We start from the raw sequence: 15,742 nt of genomic DNA on the forward strand, positions 1-15,742 counted from the left end.
ACAGCAAAAAGTAAATTAAATTAAGTTTCATGGGCATGCCAGGATAAGTCAGTAAGCAGGGTTCCTTCATGGTTTCTGCCTCCAAGTTTCTTCCCCAACTTATATGATGATGGCCTGGCTATAAACTGAAATAAACCTTTCCTTTCCAAGTTGCTTTTGGTCGATGTTGTAGCACACTGTTCTTTGTCTGTCTCTCTGTCCATCTATCCACTCACCTATCTTCCTTCCTTCCATCCATCCATCCATCCATCCATCCATCCATCCATCCATCCATCCCTGTTGTACCTGGTTCTACCCTGAGTCTCAGGGTTATTTAGATAGTGCAGGACATGGGCTCCCTTTAATGGCATGGGCCTCATGTTCAAGGAGAGCTTAACACTCTTGTTTAACTTAAATTTCTAGTTTACAGTTCATATCAGAGAACTTGATTAGATTTTAGCATCTTTTAAAAGTAAATAACATATGTGATTTCTGGGCCAGCTATTATTTCTGTGAGTCATACCTACTTAAGGTTTTTTATATTAGTGTAGGGGAGTAATGACTTCTGGGAATTAAAGCTGGAGTCTTTTACATATCAAAACACTAAGTTACATGCCAGTCCCTGTGTTTTCAACAGCATAATGATGGAGCTGGGTGGAAGCTATAAACTGGTTTTCTGAAATTTTTATCACTTAAAAGTTTTATAAAAGAGCCAGGTGGTGGTGGTGCACGCCTTTATTCCTAGCACTCAGGAGGCAGAGGCAGGTGAATCTCTATGAGTCCGAGGTCAGCCTGGTCTACAGAGTAAGTTCCAGGATATCCAGGGCAACACAGAGAAATCTGTCTTGAAAAACCAAACAAACAGCAACCCCGTCCCTCAAACAATTATATTACAGCAAAAGATTTTTTTTCTCTTGTCTGTAAAACAACAATCAAACAACAGAAACAAGTAAAACGTATTTATCACAGTAAAAGATTTTCTTCTTCCTGGTAAAAAACACAAATTACTGGGAATCCATAGACAGATGAATATTTTCCAGTGGTCTTTAGCAATGCCCAAGAATATATTGATGCTTTTTAAAAAAATGGTCCCACTATGTAGATTTTATGATTTCTAAGGGGTTAAAGCTTTAAAAAAAAAAAAAAAAAAAAAAGCTGTTGTTTGTTCAAACATGAATAGTTTTTATTGATAGACATATATTGTTTACTCATTTGCGGTTGTAACATGCCAATGACTATTCTTTATATGTTATCCGTTTGTTTCTGTAAGTACGTTTTAGATAAGTGCCTTTGACGATTCTGAGCAGGGAAGTTGTAATATTAGAAAGACAAACCTGTTGTTAGGTTGATGAGGACAAAGCCAAAATTTTAAATATGCTGTTCATTATTTTTAATCGTTTGTTCTTTAGAAGCGTTTCTCCCTCTATCATGTATGTCCTGCCTCTTCTTCCTGAGAGGAGCACAGTATTTATTTCTTAAACTGTGTGTATGCTGTATATAGGGCAGATCCACTTTTAGATGATAAGTTGTTTCCTACCGTGGTTGCTGCTGTTTTCAGAGCAGCCAGTACAGTTTCTATTAGAATGTTAATTGTCTTCTTTTTAGTCGAACAATGCTCCCTGTCTCCTGCTTGTCCTTTGCATTGCCTTGTGTTTGGGTTAATCAGACATTGTCAGTCTTTATCTTTCAAATCTTTGTATCCTTGTTAGGCATCTCTAAGCTTAGTCAGTAGTTAAAGCCATAGATTATACCTATGGTTTAGTTGATCTACAGACATTAAGTCTTGTTCAGACCCTCTGTTAATATTCCCACATATCTATTTTGTGTGTCTAGGATAACCTCTTCCTTACAAATATTTCATTTCAAAGAAATAGTTAATCTTTTGAATAGAAAAGGAAACTCCCTGGATAGATTATTTACTGAGTAGTATAAAAACCAGTGCTTTGCTTTTGGATTATTTTCTCATGTTCAGTCCTCTTGAGGTCTCAAGAGCAAATTTTTAAAAGATTTAAATTACAGAACCTGTAATTTAGCATGGTGTGTATTTGAAAATGGGGGGGGGGGGAATACAACCAAAAAGGCAGGGGGGAATACAACCAAAAAGGCAACACTGGGCCATGGAGAAAGCTCAGTTGGCAGAGTGTGAAAATGCTGGTCCTCAAAACCTGTGTCTGTAACTCCAGAGTGAGGCTGGGGTCAAGAGACAAGGACAAAGACAGATTCTCAGAGCTCACTGGCCAACTTACACACACACACACACACACACACACACACACACACACACACACAGAGAGAGAGAGAGAGAGAGAGAGAGAGAGAGAGAGAGAGAGATTCTTACTCTATAACCTAGGCTGACCGGGAATTGCTCTGTGGCTCAGGCTGGCCCCACATTTGTGGTAGTCTTTCTGCTTCCCAGGTGCTGGGATGACAGGCATGGGCCAGCACACCTGGTTTGGGAATTTTGTTTAGGAGAGGGCTGTTCTGTTTTTGAACTACCAAGTTTGTAAAAACTCTTTTAGACTTGAGGGATAGTTTACTTCAGTCTTCAGGCACAGAAGCTAACATTTAGGGGAATCCAAGACTGTCCAAATTAGACTGAGCACAGAGTGCCTGATCACCAAATACCTTCTTTTGAGGATGTACTTGGTCATCCTATAATTGAAAGTGTGAAGTGACAAAGGGATAAATTATTTCATGTATTTGTATTTGAAATTGTCAGCCTACCTAGTAACTTGAAATGATAACATTTTTTTTGTTTTACTTCATTTGCTTCAGTTCTTTCTTTTTTTTATTATTATTATTCTATTTTATTTTATATAACAAAGTCCAATTAAATGAAAACAAACATTCATACACAATATTTGGGAATTTGGGCGTCGTTCTTTCCAAACTACTTCCTGCTGGTAAGGGGCGCTGTCATGGGGGATTCTAAGGAGATGCAGAAATCCTGGCTGTAGTCTGTAAGGCTGCTTTGTTCAGCTGTTTTGAATGTAGGATCACCTTGTACTCTGTTTCAGGCGGTCTGGCGTGATCAAACCACATTAGTCTGGAAGGAATCCACATCTTTTCATTTTCTGTGGAAACAAAAATAGAAATCCTTTTCCCCAGTAACTTGTCCTTCAATTTAAATTTTGGAGTTAAAGCATTTTTTAAAATTTAATTTATTATTTTACATGTCGATCCCAGTTCCCTCTCCCTCCCTCTCTCCCTCCTCCACCCCTCCCTCCCTCCTTCCCTCCCTTTTACCCTCTCTGCCCTCTCACATGCACTCTAAACACCCTCCCCTCCTATCCCCCTACTCCAATTTCATATGTAGGGGAATGCCATCCAGTTGGGGTCATGTAGATCTGACAGGTCATGTGAAGTAGGGACTAGGGCTTCTCTCCTGTCTCTAGATTAAGGCAGTTATCCCTCCATGGGGGATGTGTTCACAAAGTCCTTTTGTGCACCAGGGATACATCCTGGCTCCACTGTCTGAGGTCTCTTAGACTGCTCAGTCCTTCTGGCTAAGACCCATATTCAGGGGGGCCTGAGTCAGTCCCATGCTGGCTTCCCAGCAATGATAACATTTTTTAACTTAAGTAGATGTCTTGGTTTTTTGAGACAGGGGTTCTCTGTGTTGCTCTGGCAGTCCTGGAACTTGCTTTGTAGACCAGTCTGGCCTCAAACTCTAAATCTATTGCCTTTACCTTCCAAGTACTGGGGTTGAAGGTGTGCATCACCACCACCCCGCTGGTAAATGTTTCTAATTATTTGCCTATGCATATATTTTATTCATAGTCATGTTGTCTGCTGTTCAATCAGTAAGATCTTTTTGCCACATATTTCCCTCACTCTCTTAATAGAAACACTTTTGTTTGCTGTTTGGTCATAGTTTCTGTCTCCTTTCTGATGTTTTGGAGTTTTATCTATCCAACTGTTTAATTTAAAAAATTTAAAACTTTTATTGTTGTGTGTGCACACACAGAACACAAATACGGAGTTTAAAGGACAGTGTTGTGGAGTCAGTTCTCTTCTTCCGCCTTATGTGGGTTGCAGGGATCCCAGGCTCCCTGCTTGGTGGCTGTAGAAGAAATACTTGAATTAAAAGCATTTGTCAGAAACTATGGAAAACCATGAGCTTGTAGCATGCTAGTGTTTGTGGATCTACCAAGGTAAAAGAAGCAGTGGACTGACCGTCTCCTGGTAATCTTCCTAATTGGCATTATATAAAAAAGGAAGGGCTCACTAAGTCTGCTTCTGCCTTTGGATTCCCACAGAGAACTCTTGGAGTATTAGTATCACTGTTGAATAAGCATTTCCTTAGAGAACCATCAACGCCTGTTCCTTTATAGATGGCTGTCTAACTAGTGCTGCCTACACACGCCTGGGATCAAGTGATTCCCTCCCAAAGTTAAGTTTGTGGGTACTTGCCATAACAACTGCCTTTAAAAAGCTCCTCATACCCCCAGTGAGGAGATGAAACCCAGGGCCCCTCACATGCTGTGAAAGCACCCCACCCTGAGTTACAGCCCCAGACCATACAGTTCCATTTTTTAATAGTAGAATATTGGTATATATGAAAGAAGGAAGATAGATGACAACATTTATAAGTTTTAGTCAACAGGTCTCCCTTCCCTATTGTGCCTGTTCAGGTTTATCACTACCAGATGTCAGCATTCATAAATCCTGTAGCTACACAAAGAATATTTAGTGTACATGAATTTGAACAAGAGTGTCTGATGGTTGATTTCGTCTTCATTTTTTGTACATAAAATCATCCTACAGGGAGAAATGTTTTCGTGGCCTTCACGAATTCTGATTTTAACATGTCTTCATGATTGTTATAAAGATCATTTTAGTGAAATGAAGTAAATTTATCTTTTGTCTTATGAGTATTATGATGAAAATCGATTGCATGCCATTTATTATAATTTCATATAATTTGGAAAAATTAAAAATATTAGACTCGAGCCTGGTTTTGGTGGTTCATGCCTTTAATCTTAACACTCAGGAGGCAGAAACAGGTGGATCTCTGTGAGTTCGAGTCCAGCCTGGTCTACAGAGCTAGTTCCAGGGTAGCTCCAAAGCAATACAGAGAAACCCTTTCTCAAGAAAACAAACAAACAAACAAACAAACAAACAAAAATGTTATTGTTGTTTGGAGTTATTCCATCAAAGAAGAGCCACCTGATTTGGGTGCTGGGAACCAAGCTCAGGTCCCCAGAAGAGCAGAAAGTGCGAAAGTGCACTTAACCACTGACTCATCCCTTCAGTCCCCAATTTTATACTACATTATCATATGTTAAGATTTTGGTTATAAGCCGGGTAGTGGTGCACTCCTGTAATCCCAGTACTTGGGATGCAGAGGCAGGTGGATCGGTAAGTTCGATGCCAGCCTGGTCTACAAATTGAGTTCCAGGACAGCCAGAACTGTTTCACAGAGAAACCCTGTCTCCAAAGAAACAACAACAACAAAAATGTTATCAGTTTTAGTAATTTTTATCTCAGTTTAATTCCTCCCTCCCTTCCTCCCTCCCTCCCTTCCTCCCTCCCTCCCTTCCTCCCTCCTATTTCAGCCTTCCATCTTGGTATGTTGCTTAAAGTATACCTGAATTTCTGGGTCTTAACTCTCTGAGCGCAGCCTTCCGGGCAGGTGGTACTGTAAACACACATCACTGGACCTGGTTAAATTTCTAAATAAAGTCTTAAGTTATATCTTAGAAACTATGTAATTTTATGTATAGATAGCCTCAAATTAAAAGACCTACCTATATTTTATAGTCTACCAAAGGAGAATATGGTATGGAAGGGAAATCCTGTTATTATAGTGTACTCATTTTAATCTTGTCATAATATGGGCTAGTTTTGAAGACACAGTCGATGTATCGGGTGGTGATGATTTGGATCCCAAGGAGAAGGACGTTCTTAAAGCACAGGGTCAGAATGAGAGGCATTTACAGAAGCAAGGATGTCACATGGACTCTCTGCCCCAGTAAAATCTGAAGTAGGTTGTTCTTAGACGTCCAAATGATTTTTTCCTAATAGTTTTTTTCTTAAATTTTTAATCTTAAATACTGTATTTGACTAGTGGCTTACAACAACAGACTATCATCTGAATTTGTATTATAACTTATTTGAATAGTTTCATGATTAAATTCCACATAAAAAGGTAGTTATGAGTTGAAGGGAAAGTGAAGTCACCACAGAAAAGCACAACAGGTTCTCATTGTTGGAAAGAAGCTGGCTATCCTGTGGGTAACACAGGATCTATCTGGTTAAACAACATAAGATCTTGACAAGGACTTATGGAACCTATAAATACTAATAGGCACTTTAAAACAATCTATATATTCCTTTGGTTTCTTTTACTACCACCTATATCCACTGGTAATCATATAAACCAATACTTGCTTATTAAGACAAGTTAGGCTGGGCATGATGGCTCATATCCATAATCTCAGCCCTTGGAAGGCTGAGGCAGGAAGATTGCCCTGAGTTAAAGTCAGCCTGGTCTCCACTGTGAGGCCTTATCTAAAACAACAATAACTAGATGCTAGCTGTTAGTGAATGCTAGACCCTCAGTATTTTATGTGTATTTTCTCCTTTGATCTCAACTACATCTTCACATTATTTCTTAGAAAGTACTTCAGAGATACTATGTGATTTTTCTCAATATCCCACCTAAGGAACTCCAAGTCCTAGTGTTCTACACAGATAAGAGTTGTCATCAGATATCTCATTGGTTCAGAGTAATGTGTTTCATTACTACGAAGTCATTCTAGGTGAACAATTCATGTTTGTCTTTTTATTTATTTATTTATTTATTTATTTATTTATTTATTTATTTAGAGAATTGATGAAAGTTATTCATGAAGAAGCTGCCGGCAAAGGCCTTGGCTGCATGTTTTAGAGGTCATTTGCTTCTGTAGCTGATCCAAACCAGTCCTTAAACATTAGTCTATTCAACCATCAGTAGCACCTCTGTCCTTTCCCTAGGCAAAGACTGATAGAGATTCTATAATACATGGACATATTTGCCATAGTACTGTCATCTAAAGAGGTGATTGACTGGGAAAATTAGAGTAGTTACTGAATTCTAAAGACATGTCATGAAGTGGTCTCACTCAAGATGCTTAGAGCATCACAAGATTACCCTTCCCTGTATGATTACTCCATCAGGAAGTGTGTGCTTTTCGTATTCACATGGTACTTTACGTTGTCTTAAGTAGTCTAAGTGTTAATATATAAATGAACTGAAGATATGTATCAGTGTTAATTCACTGTGGTATATTATACAGAAACCTTTTTGTAACAAGATTATTGAAATGGTGAGAGCTTACATGAGACTAATCATAAATTGACTAATAGATGAGCACTGTCTTTCTTTTTTCTTGTAACTTGTACTTCTTAAAGCATGATAAACTTTGTGATTTCTTTGCTTAATTGTGAGATCAATACATGCATTTAAGTGACCATAGTACGTTAGGTCCTCAAATTTGTATATCACATCACAATGAAAATGAAACCTATGAAAGATTGAAACTACAGCAGCCAAGTACATTAATACAGATACTAAGAAGTGATTTGGTCATTCATCATAAACATGGCACACTAAGGCTATTTTGAAATCATAATGGGAACTTGGCTGTGATAAAACTCTAAACAGGATCTGTCTGTCTTTCTCTCTGTGTCTCTGTCTTTGATGTCTCTCTGTGTGTCTCAGTTTCTGCATCTCTTTCTCTCTCCCCCTACCCCCCCCAGGGTAATAAGGAAGGCTTATTACACTGGAAATGACTGAGGCATCCTGAATGTAAGACATACAAATATGCATCTATCTAGATTTAGAGGATAAAGATACACTTTGTTCAAATTGGTGTTTTCTTTCTGCTCTTACTCTCTCCCTCCTTTCTATCTTCTTCTCCTACTCGCCTTTCCTTTCTTTTAAAAAGGGATTTCCCTGTTCAAATTTGCCTTTCACTAGTGGACCTTCCCCCTCAGCCTCCCAAGTAGCTTCCACACTCAGTCTGTGATGCCTTCATCCTTTACTACAGTGGGTCTCACCCTTCCTAATGCTGCGACCCTTTAATACAGTTCCTCATGTTTTGTTGCTACTTCATAACTGTAACTGTGCTACTGTTATGAATCATAAATATCTGACATTTGATCCCCAGGTTGAGAACTGCTGCTTTATGATAATACAGAATTTGGTTGCACTTGAGATTATGAAGAACTCTGAAAAGAATATGAATATAAAATTAATTTTCCCAAGTTGATGGCCTTACACAGTTGTATAAAATTAGGCTAATTTTAGACACACAAACTGTGTGATTCATTAAAGGAATTTGTTTCCAGATGAGTTGCAGGGACACACACTTGTAGTCCCAGCTGTGGGAATATTTGAGCTTGAGCACAGCCCCATTTCAAACATGAAATAACTTGCTTCCTAGTGTCCATCTTCTTTCACTTTCTATTACTACAACAGCATCTAGGACAGAATGATTTATAGGAGTTCTGAAGCTTGAGAAGTAGATAGGCAGTCTGAGCAGCTTGCCATGTAAGGTGTCCTCCATGCAAAGCTACCCACTTCACAAAACATGGATGGGAGAATCATCCTGGTGCTGCCCAGCCCCATGGGAAAGGCTCTATCTCTTCTGCTCACACTGAGCACTCAAGCTATATGAGTTTGGGCAGGGTTACTCTATTTTCAAGCCATAGGAGTATTTTGTCCATGTTTTACCTTATACTTAAAAAATAAGCAAAATGCACTAACATGTCTAATTTTTTGAGTAGTTGTGACTAATGGAGCGTTTTCCTTCTGTTGTAGACATGGAGTCTGGAGAGCGGCTGCCATCCTCACCAGCCTCCTCTGCTACAGCAACATCATCTGCTCCTTCTGTGGCTTCAGCAGTTTCCAAAAGCGGCCTTTGCGTGGGAGCCGCTTCACTGAGCTCTACGGTCAACCCATGTGGTGAATATCTTTTTAATTTCGATTTTAGAGCACAGTTATTGCAGGGTTTTGTATTTGTAACCTTGAGCTATGAATAGCATGTTGTTCTCTTGACTTGTTGAATGCTCTCTGGGTTAAATGTGTAATCTTTTTGCTTTTCCTGGATTTTACTCTGGGAAAGCATTGCTTAATCCTGGTTGCACACTTGTAACTCTTCCCAGAGAGTGTTGTCTTATTTCTTGATAACCATATAACCAATATGTTGGTAAATGTAGAATCATAGGCATAAGAAAGAGGAAAGAAACAGAGATGTCCTTGATGCTAATTATTCTTTGTTTTTTAACATTTATAATATTTTACTTCATATTTAAAATGAAGTGTTTTAGATTGGGTACTATATCTTAGAGGTAGAGATCATGCTTAATGTTCACAAGGCCTTTCCTTCAACTCCAGCATGGCTAAGTACATGTATGTACCGATCGATTTTTTTCTTGTCTTCAAACACAAAGATGCCTGAGAAGACTCCTTCTTAATATGATTTCGTCAATTCTGTTTTCCTGTCTTACTTGGTTCATTGTTTTTGGCCTATGTATTATCTGATAATGTTTTTCCATTTAAAGGTAAAATCACGGAGTAACAAGGGGTCTAACATGTATCATGTAACAGTTGACCTCAATAGTTTGATCTATAGAGAACAATAAAACAGAACTTCCATCTATAAAATACTAAAAAACCTCAAGAAATCTTTCATTCTTCTTTTTAAAAAGTTAATCTAAAGTTTAATTTCCTATGGTCTTAACTGATGGTAGTGCTTATAGGAATCCCTTTATGATCTGAGGAGTCTATGTTGAGTTTGCTTTCAGACCTTCAACGATGCCCAATTGTTTTCTGTTGAATCAATTCCTTCCCTAGGTCTGAAATTATACTCATTCCTAAATTAGGCTATTGCTATCGTGGGTACTGACAGATCATGTGAGACTCCTGCGCAGAGGCACAGTAAACTGCAAGAGCTTTGTGTGGCACAGGTGTCCTCTGTAGTAAGTCCAGGTCAGCATTGTGGATCAATGATGCAGTAGGTTCAGGAGTGTCAAGGCCTGCCCTCTTGGCATATGCAGCAATAACATTTGTGGACGTTTAGCACCCATGGAACATTGCTCTCTAGAACGTACCTTTGGTTTTATTGCCATATTTGATATGGCAGTAAGAATAGTTAGGGCTATCAGCATATGGGTTTTATTGATTTTGTGAAAAGAAAAATACTTCTTTTCTCATAAAGAATGATTTTTTTTAAAAAAAAGAAAGCACCACCTGTTCCTAAAAAATAATTTTGAACAAATGTATTGCATAAATTATGTGCATTAAATAAGGACAGTTAACTAAGGCATTAAAAGATGGACTCTAAAACATGAAAAGCTCTTCCCTGAAGATTTTTTTTACAACATTGTCTAATGACGTTAATGATGTAGCCTAGACTCCTTCACCTTGGTTTAAGTACTGGGATTCCTGGCATGAGCCATCACATCTAACAAGCCATGGGTATGAAACAAAAACTGTAATGAATAAGAGGCAAGCCAACAGGAGGACTCAGCTCACTCATCCAAGTGCCTATAAGGATATTTGTTGGTCAGGAATTGAAGCAAAGCCAAACTACCTGTTCTCTGCCCTGAGTGTGGCAGGTACTTGTCATTGCAGCCTTTGTATAGAACAGCAATTGATGCACACCATACCAGGGTTACAGATAGTCACATCCTTACCTACATATTGGCTCCAAGTTAAAGCTGAGAGAATGACATTTAACATGATTGAATAAATCAACATTATAGTGTATTTGTTTGAGATTTTTGGATATTTGACCTAATACCGTGATAAATCTTTAAGAAATTTAAGTAATAGTTAATTTGTGCCATATTCTGCTGGTTTTCTGTAGGCAGTGGGTGTCCTTGTTGGAGATAGATTCCTTCAAATGGTAAATCACAGGCAGAATCTGTAAAGACTGCTATGGTTAAGGCTACAGTAGGCATGCTTATCTTTAAAATTAATGTGTATATCATTATTGCTATTCTCTGCAAATGTGTGCCGGGTCAGTGTACACTGAGGAAATGGCAAGGCGATTAAGGTCTCAGTGCTAACAGGATATATGTTAGATATAGCAATGATTAACTATGACAGGAAATCATGGGAAATATACTACTCACAGATGGGCACCAGGAATGTCATAAGATCCTGAGGCTCCAGGTTTTAAACCTGTCTCCTGTAGTGGGAGGCTTTTCTTCTCACATTGTACCTCAAAGCTTCATGAGGGATGGTATGTGTAGAACAGCTCTTCAGAGGAGGCCAGGGGGAGGAGGTAAGCCAGGGTTTCTTGTCAATAGAATGAGTGCTTTCCCCCAGAAACCCCACCTAGAGATTTCCATTTGATCTCTTAAATCAGAATTATGTGAGTGATAGTCTTGGCTTCAAAGGACAGGAAGTATGGGTTTTAACAGACCATATTACAGCCTTGAATAAAATGGAGTTCTATTAGGAAGGAAGGAAAGCTGGCTTGTAAAGAGAGAGAGAAAAGAAGGACCCCAAGCGAGGGAGTAGTCCGTGACAGAACATTTAGAACTAAATATGATGTGCATAAGAATTTATGCAGAATAATGTAATGATTAAAAGCAAGGGCACCAAAAGATCAAACCTTGGTTTGTCCACCTTTTGGCTCCATGACTTACGTTACTTTTTCTTCCTTCCTTTTTTTTTTTAATTTATTTATTATGTGTACAGTGTTCTAGAGAGCGCCAGATCTTATTAGAGATGATTGTGAGCCACCATGTGGTTGCTAGGAATTGAACTCAGGACCTCTGGAAGAGCAGCCAGTGCTCTTAACCTCTGAGCCATCTCTCCAGCCCCAACTTACTTTTTCTTAAGGTTCAGTTGCCTCGTGTATAAGGCAAGAGTAACAGCTGCTTTCAATATTGTTATAAATGAAGTAATGAGCAGCACATAGTTGATGGTTTGTAAATTGTAGCCATTAATTTTCTCACTCTGCTTCTCCCTCCCAACCCCCAATCAGTTTCTCTGTGTAGCCCTAGCTGTCCTGGAACTCACTCTGGAGACTAGTCTGGTGTGAAACTCACAGCGGTCCTTGTGGGGAATAAAGACGTGTGCCACCACCGCACACTTTTCTTACCCTGACTGATAAGAATGGTTGGGTGTAGTGGCAGTGCTCTCAGATGACACTTGTGTTAGTGCGTGTGGCATCAGTGTGACGATGACCTAAAATTTATTCATTTTTATAGTCGGATGTTTACATTTATCCATATGAAAGTGAGGGCCCAGGGAGTACTGGAAATGGGGTAAGAAACAAGGCTCCAGAGACATTTGGCCTTAAATCTCAGCGTTCAGGAGGTAGAGGCAGGCAGATCTCTGGTTTATAGAACAAGTTCCAGGACAGGAACTACACAAAGAAACCATACCTCAAAACACAAACAAACAAACAAATAAAAGAAAAATAAAGAATTCCAGTTCTTGTCGGTGATAAATACTGCCATTAGGGGCATCATTGTGTATAGATGCTGATGTATGGGAGCACACACTTCTGGTACCCATTATATATCCTTCTCTGCAGTCTTGTTTTATAACCCTGACCTACGCAGCATCTGGCACTGTCAGATGTCAGGTGTTTTTGCCAGTAAAGTAGTGCTTCTTTGAGGTGGCTTTAGTTTTTTGTGAGATTTTTTTAGCTTTCAGCACTTATTTTCAGTGCCTGTTTAGGGCTTTGGTCATATTTCTAATGAGTCACTCTATTTCACTATTTATGAATAATCTTATATATGAGATGCTTTTCAATTATACGTATGTAGACAACTTTTCACACTCCGATGTGTGTATATGTTTGTTTGTTTGTTGCATTATCTTTTGGTAATAAAACCTCCACCTTTGATGGAACCAATTTAAATAGTTTTATTTCTGGTTGCTTTTTGAAAAATATCCTGCTTTGCATCTGAAGTTAAGCATTTCTACACTTAAAATTTTGCTAACCTCTTGACTTAATGAAGTATCACAGAGTCAGTAATTTATAAGTATTAAAATTTTTTTTTTTCACAGTTCTGGAAGCTGGGAAGTCCAAGATGAAGGGGCCTCCCGACTCAGTGTCTGGTAAGTGTTTCACACCTGTTTTGTGTTAGTATCACAGAATCCTAGCTCAGTACTTACCAAGTCCTTTATATGAAAAGAGACTTATATGGCATTTCACTCTGATGATAAAAAGTCTAAACATTACTATGTAATAGGTGAATGATCCCTGGCTTAAACGTGGCTGGGAAGTAGAAAGGGAAGTAGTTGTTTGGAGAAGGGACCAAGGGCATTGCTTTATATTTGTCTACTGTCCATGAAAACTACATTAATCACTTATGATGGAGGTACTCTGTGACCAAGCAGTCTTCCATTAGCCTCTACATCTTAGAGATCCAATGCCGTTGAACATACTGAGGTCTGAGCTTCCAACCCATGACATTTCAGGGGACAAACCATATCCAACCCACAGCATTGGAAACCTTTTTCCTCAGAGATTGCATCATCTTGCTGCGTGATCTCTCACGTTGTAGAAATGGGAACAAAACATTTTGTTGTATAGCTTTTTCAGTGGGATAAGGGTCACACCCTCAAGAAATCACTGCAAAACTGGAAAGGTAAGAAGGTGGCAGTGTGTGACTTTTCCTGGGGAGAAATAGCAAACATCTATTCACTCCAGATAGGGCAGCAACAGCAGACCAAAGAAACAGTTCACCCAATGCTCACCTAGTGGGCTATATTTGGGTTACTTGTAGGAATGTGGGTAAAGTATTATTATAGGAGCTTGGGTGACTCAATTGCAGCTGCATCATCAAAGTCCCACGCTGGAATGGGTGATAACTCTTGAAAGCCACACGCATCCCTGAAGCTCTGTCCGTAACTTGTGGGTAGCTTTGCATGTTGGAGCATCCAGTCTCCCAAATAGTCATTACTGATTTTATTATCTTCCAGAGGAGTTTTATGAATCCTGTAAGTTTCAGGAGACATCTGAGCCCTGTGAATTTCCTTTGCTTCTTGAGTCTACAGGAGGGGATGTGTGAGTTGGGAGGCAAAAGCTACAGAACATAGTTCTTTTAACCTTTTCTTATAAGAACATTAGTCTATTGGTAAGATTAATAGCTCTTCCAACTTAGTTCTCAAATGCCCTACCTCACAATACTGTCTCATTGCTGTTCTAACATAAGCACTCTCATTTCTACTACTTAGAAAAGCACATGGTTGTTAGGTGTCAGGTTGTTTGTTGTGAAAGGCTGAATTTAGCCTTTGGGTTTTGGGATTCTTACCCATTAGACTTTGGTTATAATATCTGTCAAGTCAGTTAAAGATAACATAAATCACTAAAAGTATATTAAGTAGAATGAAATTTAAACTAATTGAGTACTTAGAAAACTACAGCATAACTGGCTCTGATTCCTATGACCAACTTCAGAATATTGCTGCCTAACTGACCTGTTAAGGAAGTCATCTCTGGTCCAATTCTAGCCACACATAACTGCTGACTTCAGGGTTGTACCATTTACTTGCAATCTAGACTCCAACCCTCCCTCCTGCCCTTTCCTAAATAAATAAGTGGCTGGCCTGGGGTTTGAGGCAGAAAGATGACAAAGTAGAGGCCTGCCTGTAATACATAGTAAGTTCCAGAAAATCAGCTCAGACAACTTGGCAGCTGTCTAAATTCCAAAGGGCTAGTAAAGTATTTCATGGATAGAATGCATGCTTAGAAAATATTTGATTTCAACCCCAGTAGTGAAATGGAAAAGGTGAGAGGCAGAGAAGAGAAGGAGAGAAGCAAAATGAGAAGAAGGCTGTCCATTTCCCTATATACTCTTTGAGTAATAAAATAATTAAGTACAATAAAAGCCTTAAAGAAATACAGCCTTTAACTCTTACAGGAAACGTAAATACTAATTGTTCCCTTTATAAGATTATTACTAATTTTTCTATACTGGGTCGTGTTTGGGAGTCTGAGAAGGTGCTCCTATGTCACCTGTCCTAAAAGGAGGACATTCCCAAAGCCTTCTTTTTTCCAAACACTCTTCTGACTCCTGCTGTGTTTCCTGCTCAAGGTTTCACAATCCTGCTTTCTCAAAGGGATAGCATCATGTGCTTTCTGTCTCCTTGCCTTGTGCATATTCCAGCCCACAGTAGAACCTGCCTTCCACACATCCCCTCACTTAGCAGTTGACAACTGACCAATCTTTTCTCGTAGGTTCCAGGATACCACTCTAAGTTTTTTTTTTTTTTAATTATTTCTCTAGCTCCTGCTTCTTAAGATTTTTATTCATTTGTTTGATTGGTTTGTTTTATTTTACTTTGATTTGAATTTAGTTTCCTTATGGATTACTTCATTCATAAATGTGAATTTTCCTAGGTCTTGGTTCTGAGGTCTTTTATCTCTTGGCTGTTTCTTCATTTAAATGTACCTGAATGAAAACTCTGAGCTTTGTTAGATCCTCATTGTACGCATTTTGTATGAATGTTTTATAGACATCTCAACAACCTTATCATACTGAACAAACCCAAACCAAAAGTTTTCCTTTTCTACTAAAATCAGTTTTTCTTACATTCACCCTTCAACCATATTTTTTTTCTTTTACTCTCACATATCAATTCCAGTTGAAGCTTTCAAAATAATGCTTCAGCTGCTGCTTTCTTTGTGGCCTACTGTCACCTGCATAGGTGTCCCAGAGCCCCCTTCTGCGTCATTGCAGTCCGCCCTGAGTGCTCACTCCACTTCCTTGCTTGATCTGTCATTTTTAATTCATTCCTCTCATAAAG

General features: G+C 38.9%; 1 protein-coding gene across 23 annotated transcripts in view; it reads left to right on the forward strand.

Moving 5' to 3' along the window:
* Baz2b (bromodomain adjacent to zinc finger domain 2B) overlaps positions 1-15,742 on the forward strand; it is a 213,283-nt gene that overhangs the window by 98,911 nt on the left and 98,630 nt on the right. For all 23 annotated transcript variants that reach the window (XM_051184605.1, XM_051184617.1, XM_051184621.1 and 20 more), the window contains 2 exons: positions 8,786-8,929; positions 12,998-13,048. In XM_051184605.1, the coding sequence (XP_051040562.1) occupies positions 8,788-8,929; positions 12,998-13,048 (193 nt within the window). In that variant the 5' untranslated portion in view covers positions 8,786-8,787. The remainder of the gene's footprint in view (positions 1-8,785; positions 8,930-12,997; positions 13,049-15,742) is intronic.

The sequence above is a fragment of the Phodopus roborovskii genome, unplaced genomic scaffold (assembly GCF_943737965.1).
Source record: "Phodopus roborovskii unplaced genomic scaffold, PHOROB, whole genome shotgun sequence".
Lineage (NCBI taxonomy): Eukaryota > Metazoa > Chordata > Mammalia > Rodentia > Cricetidae > Phodopus > Phodopus roborovskii.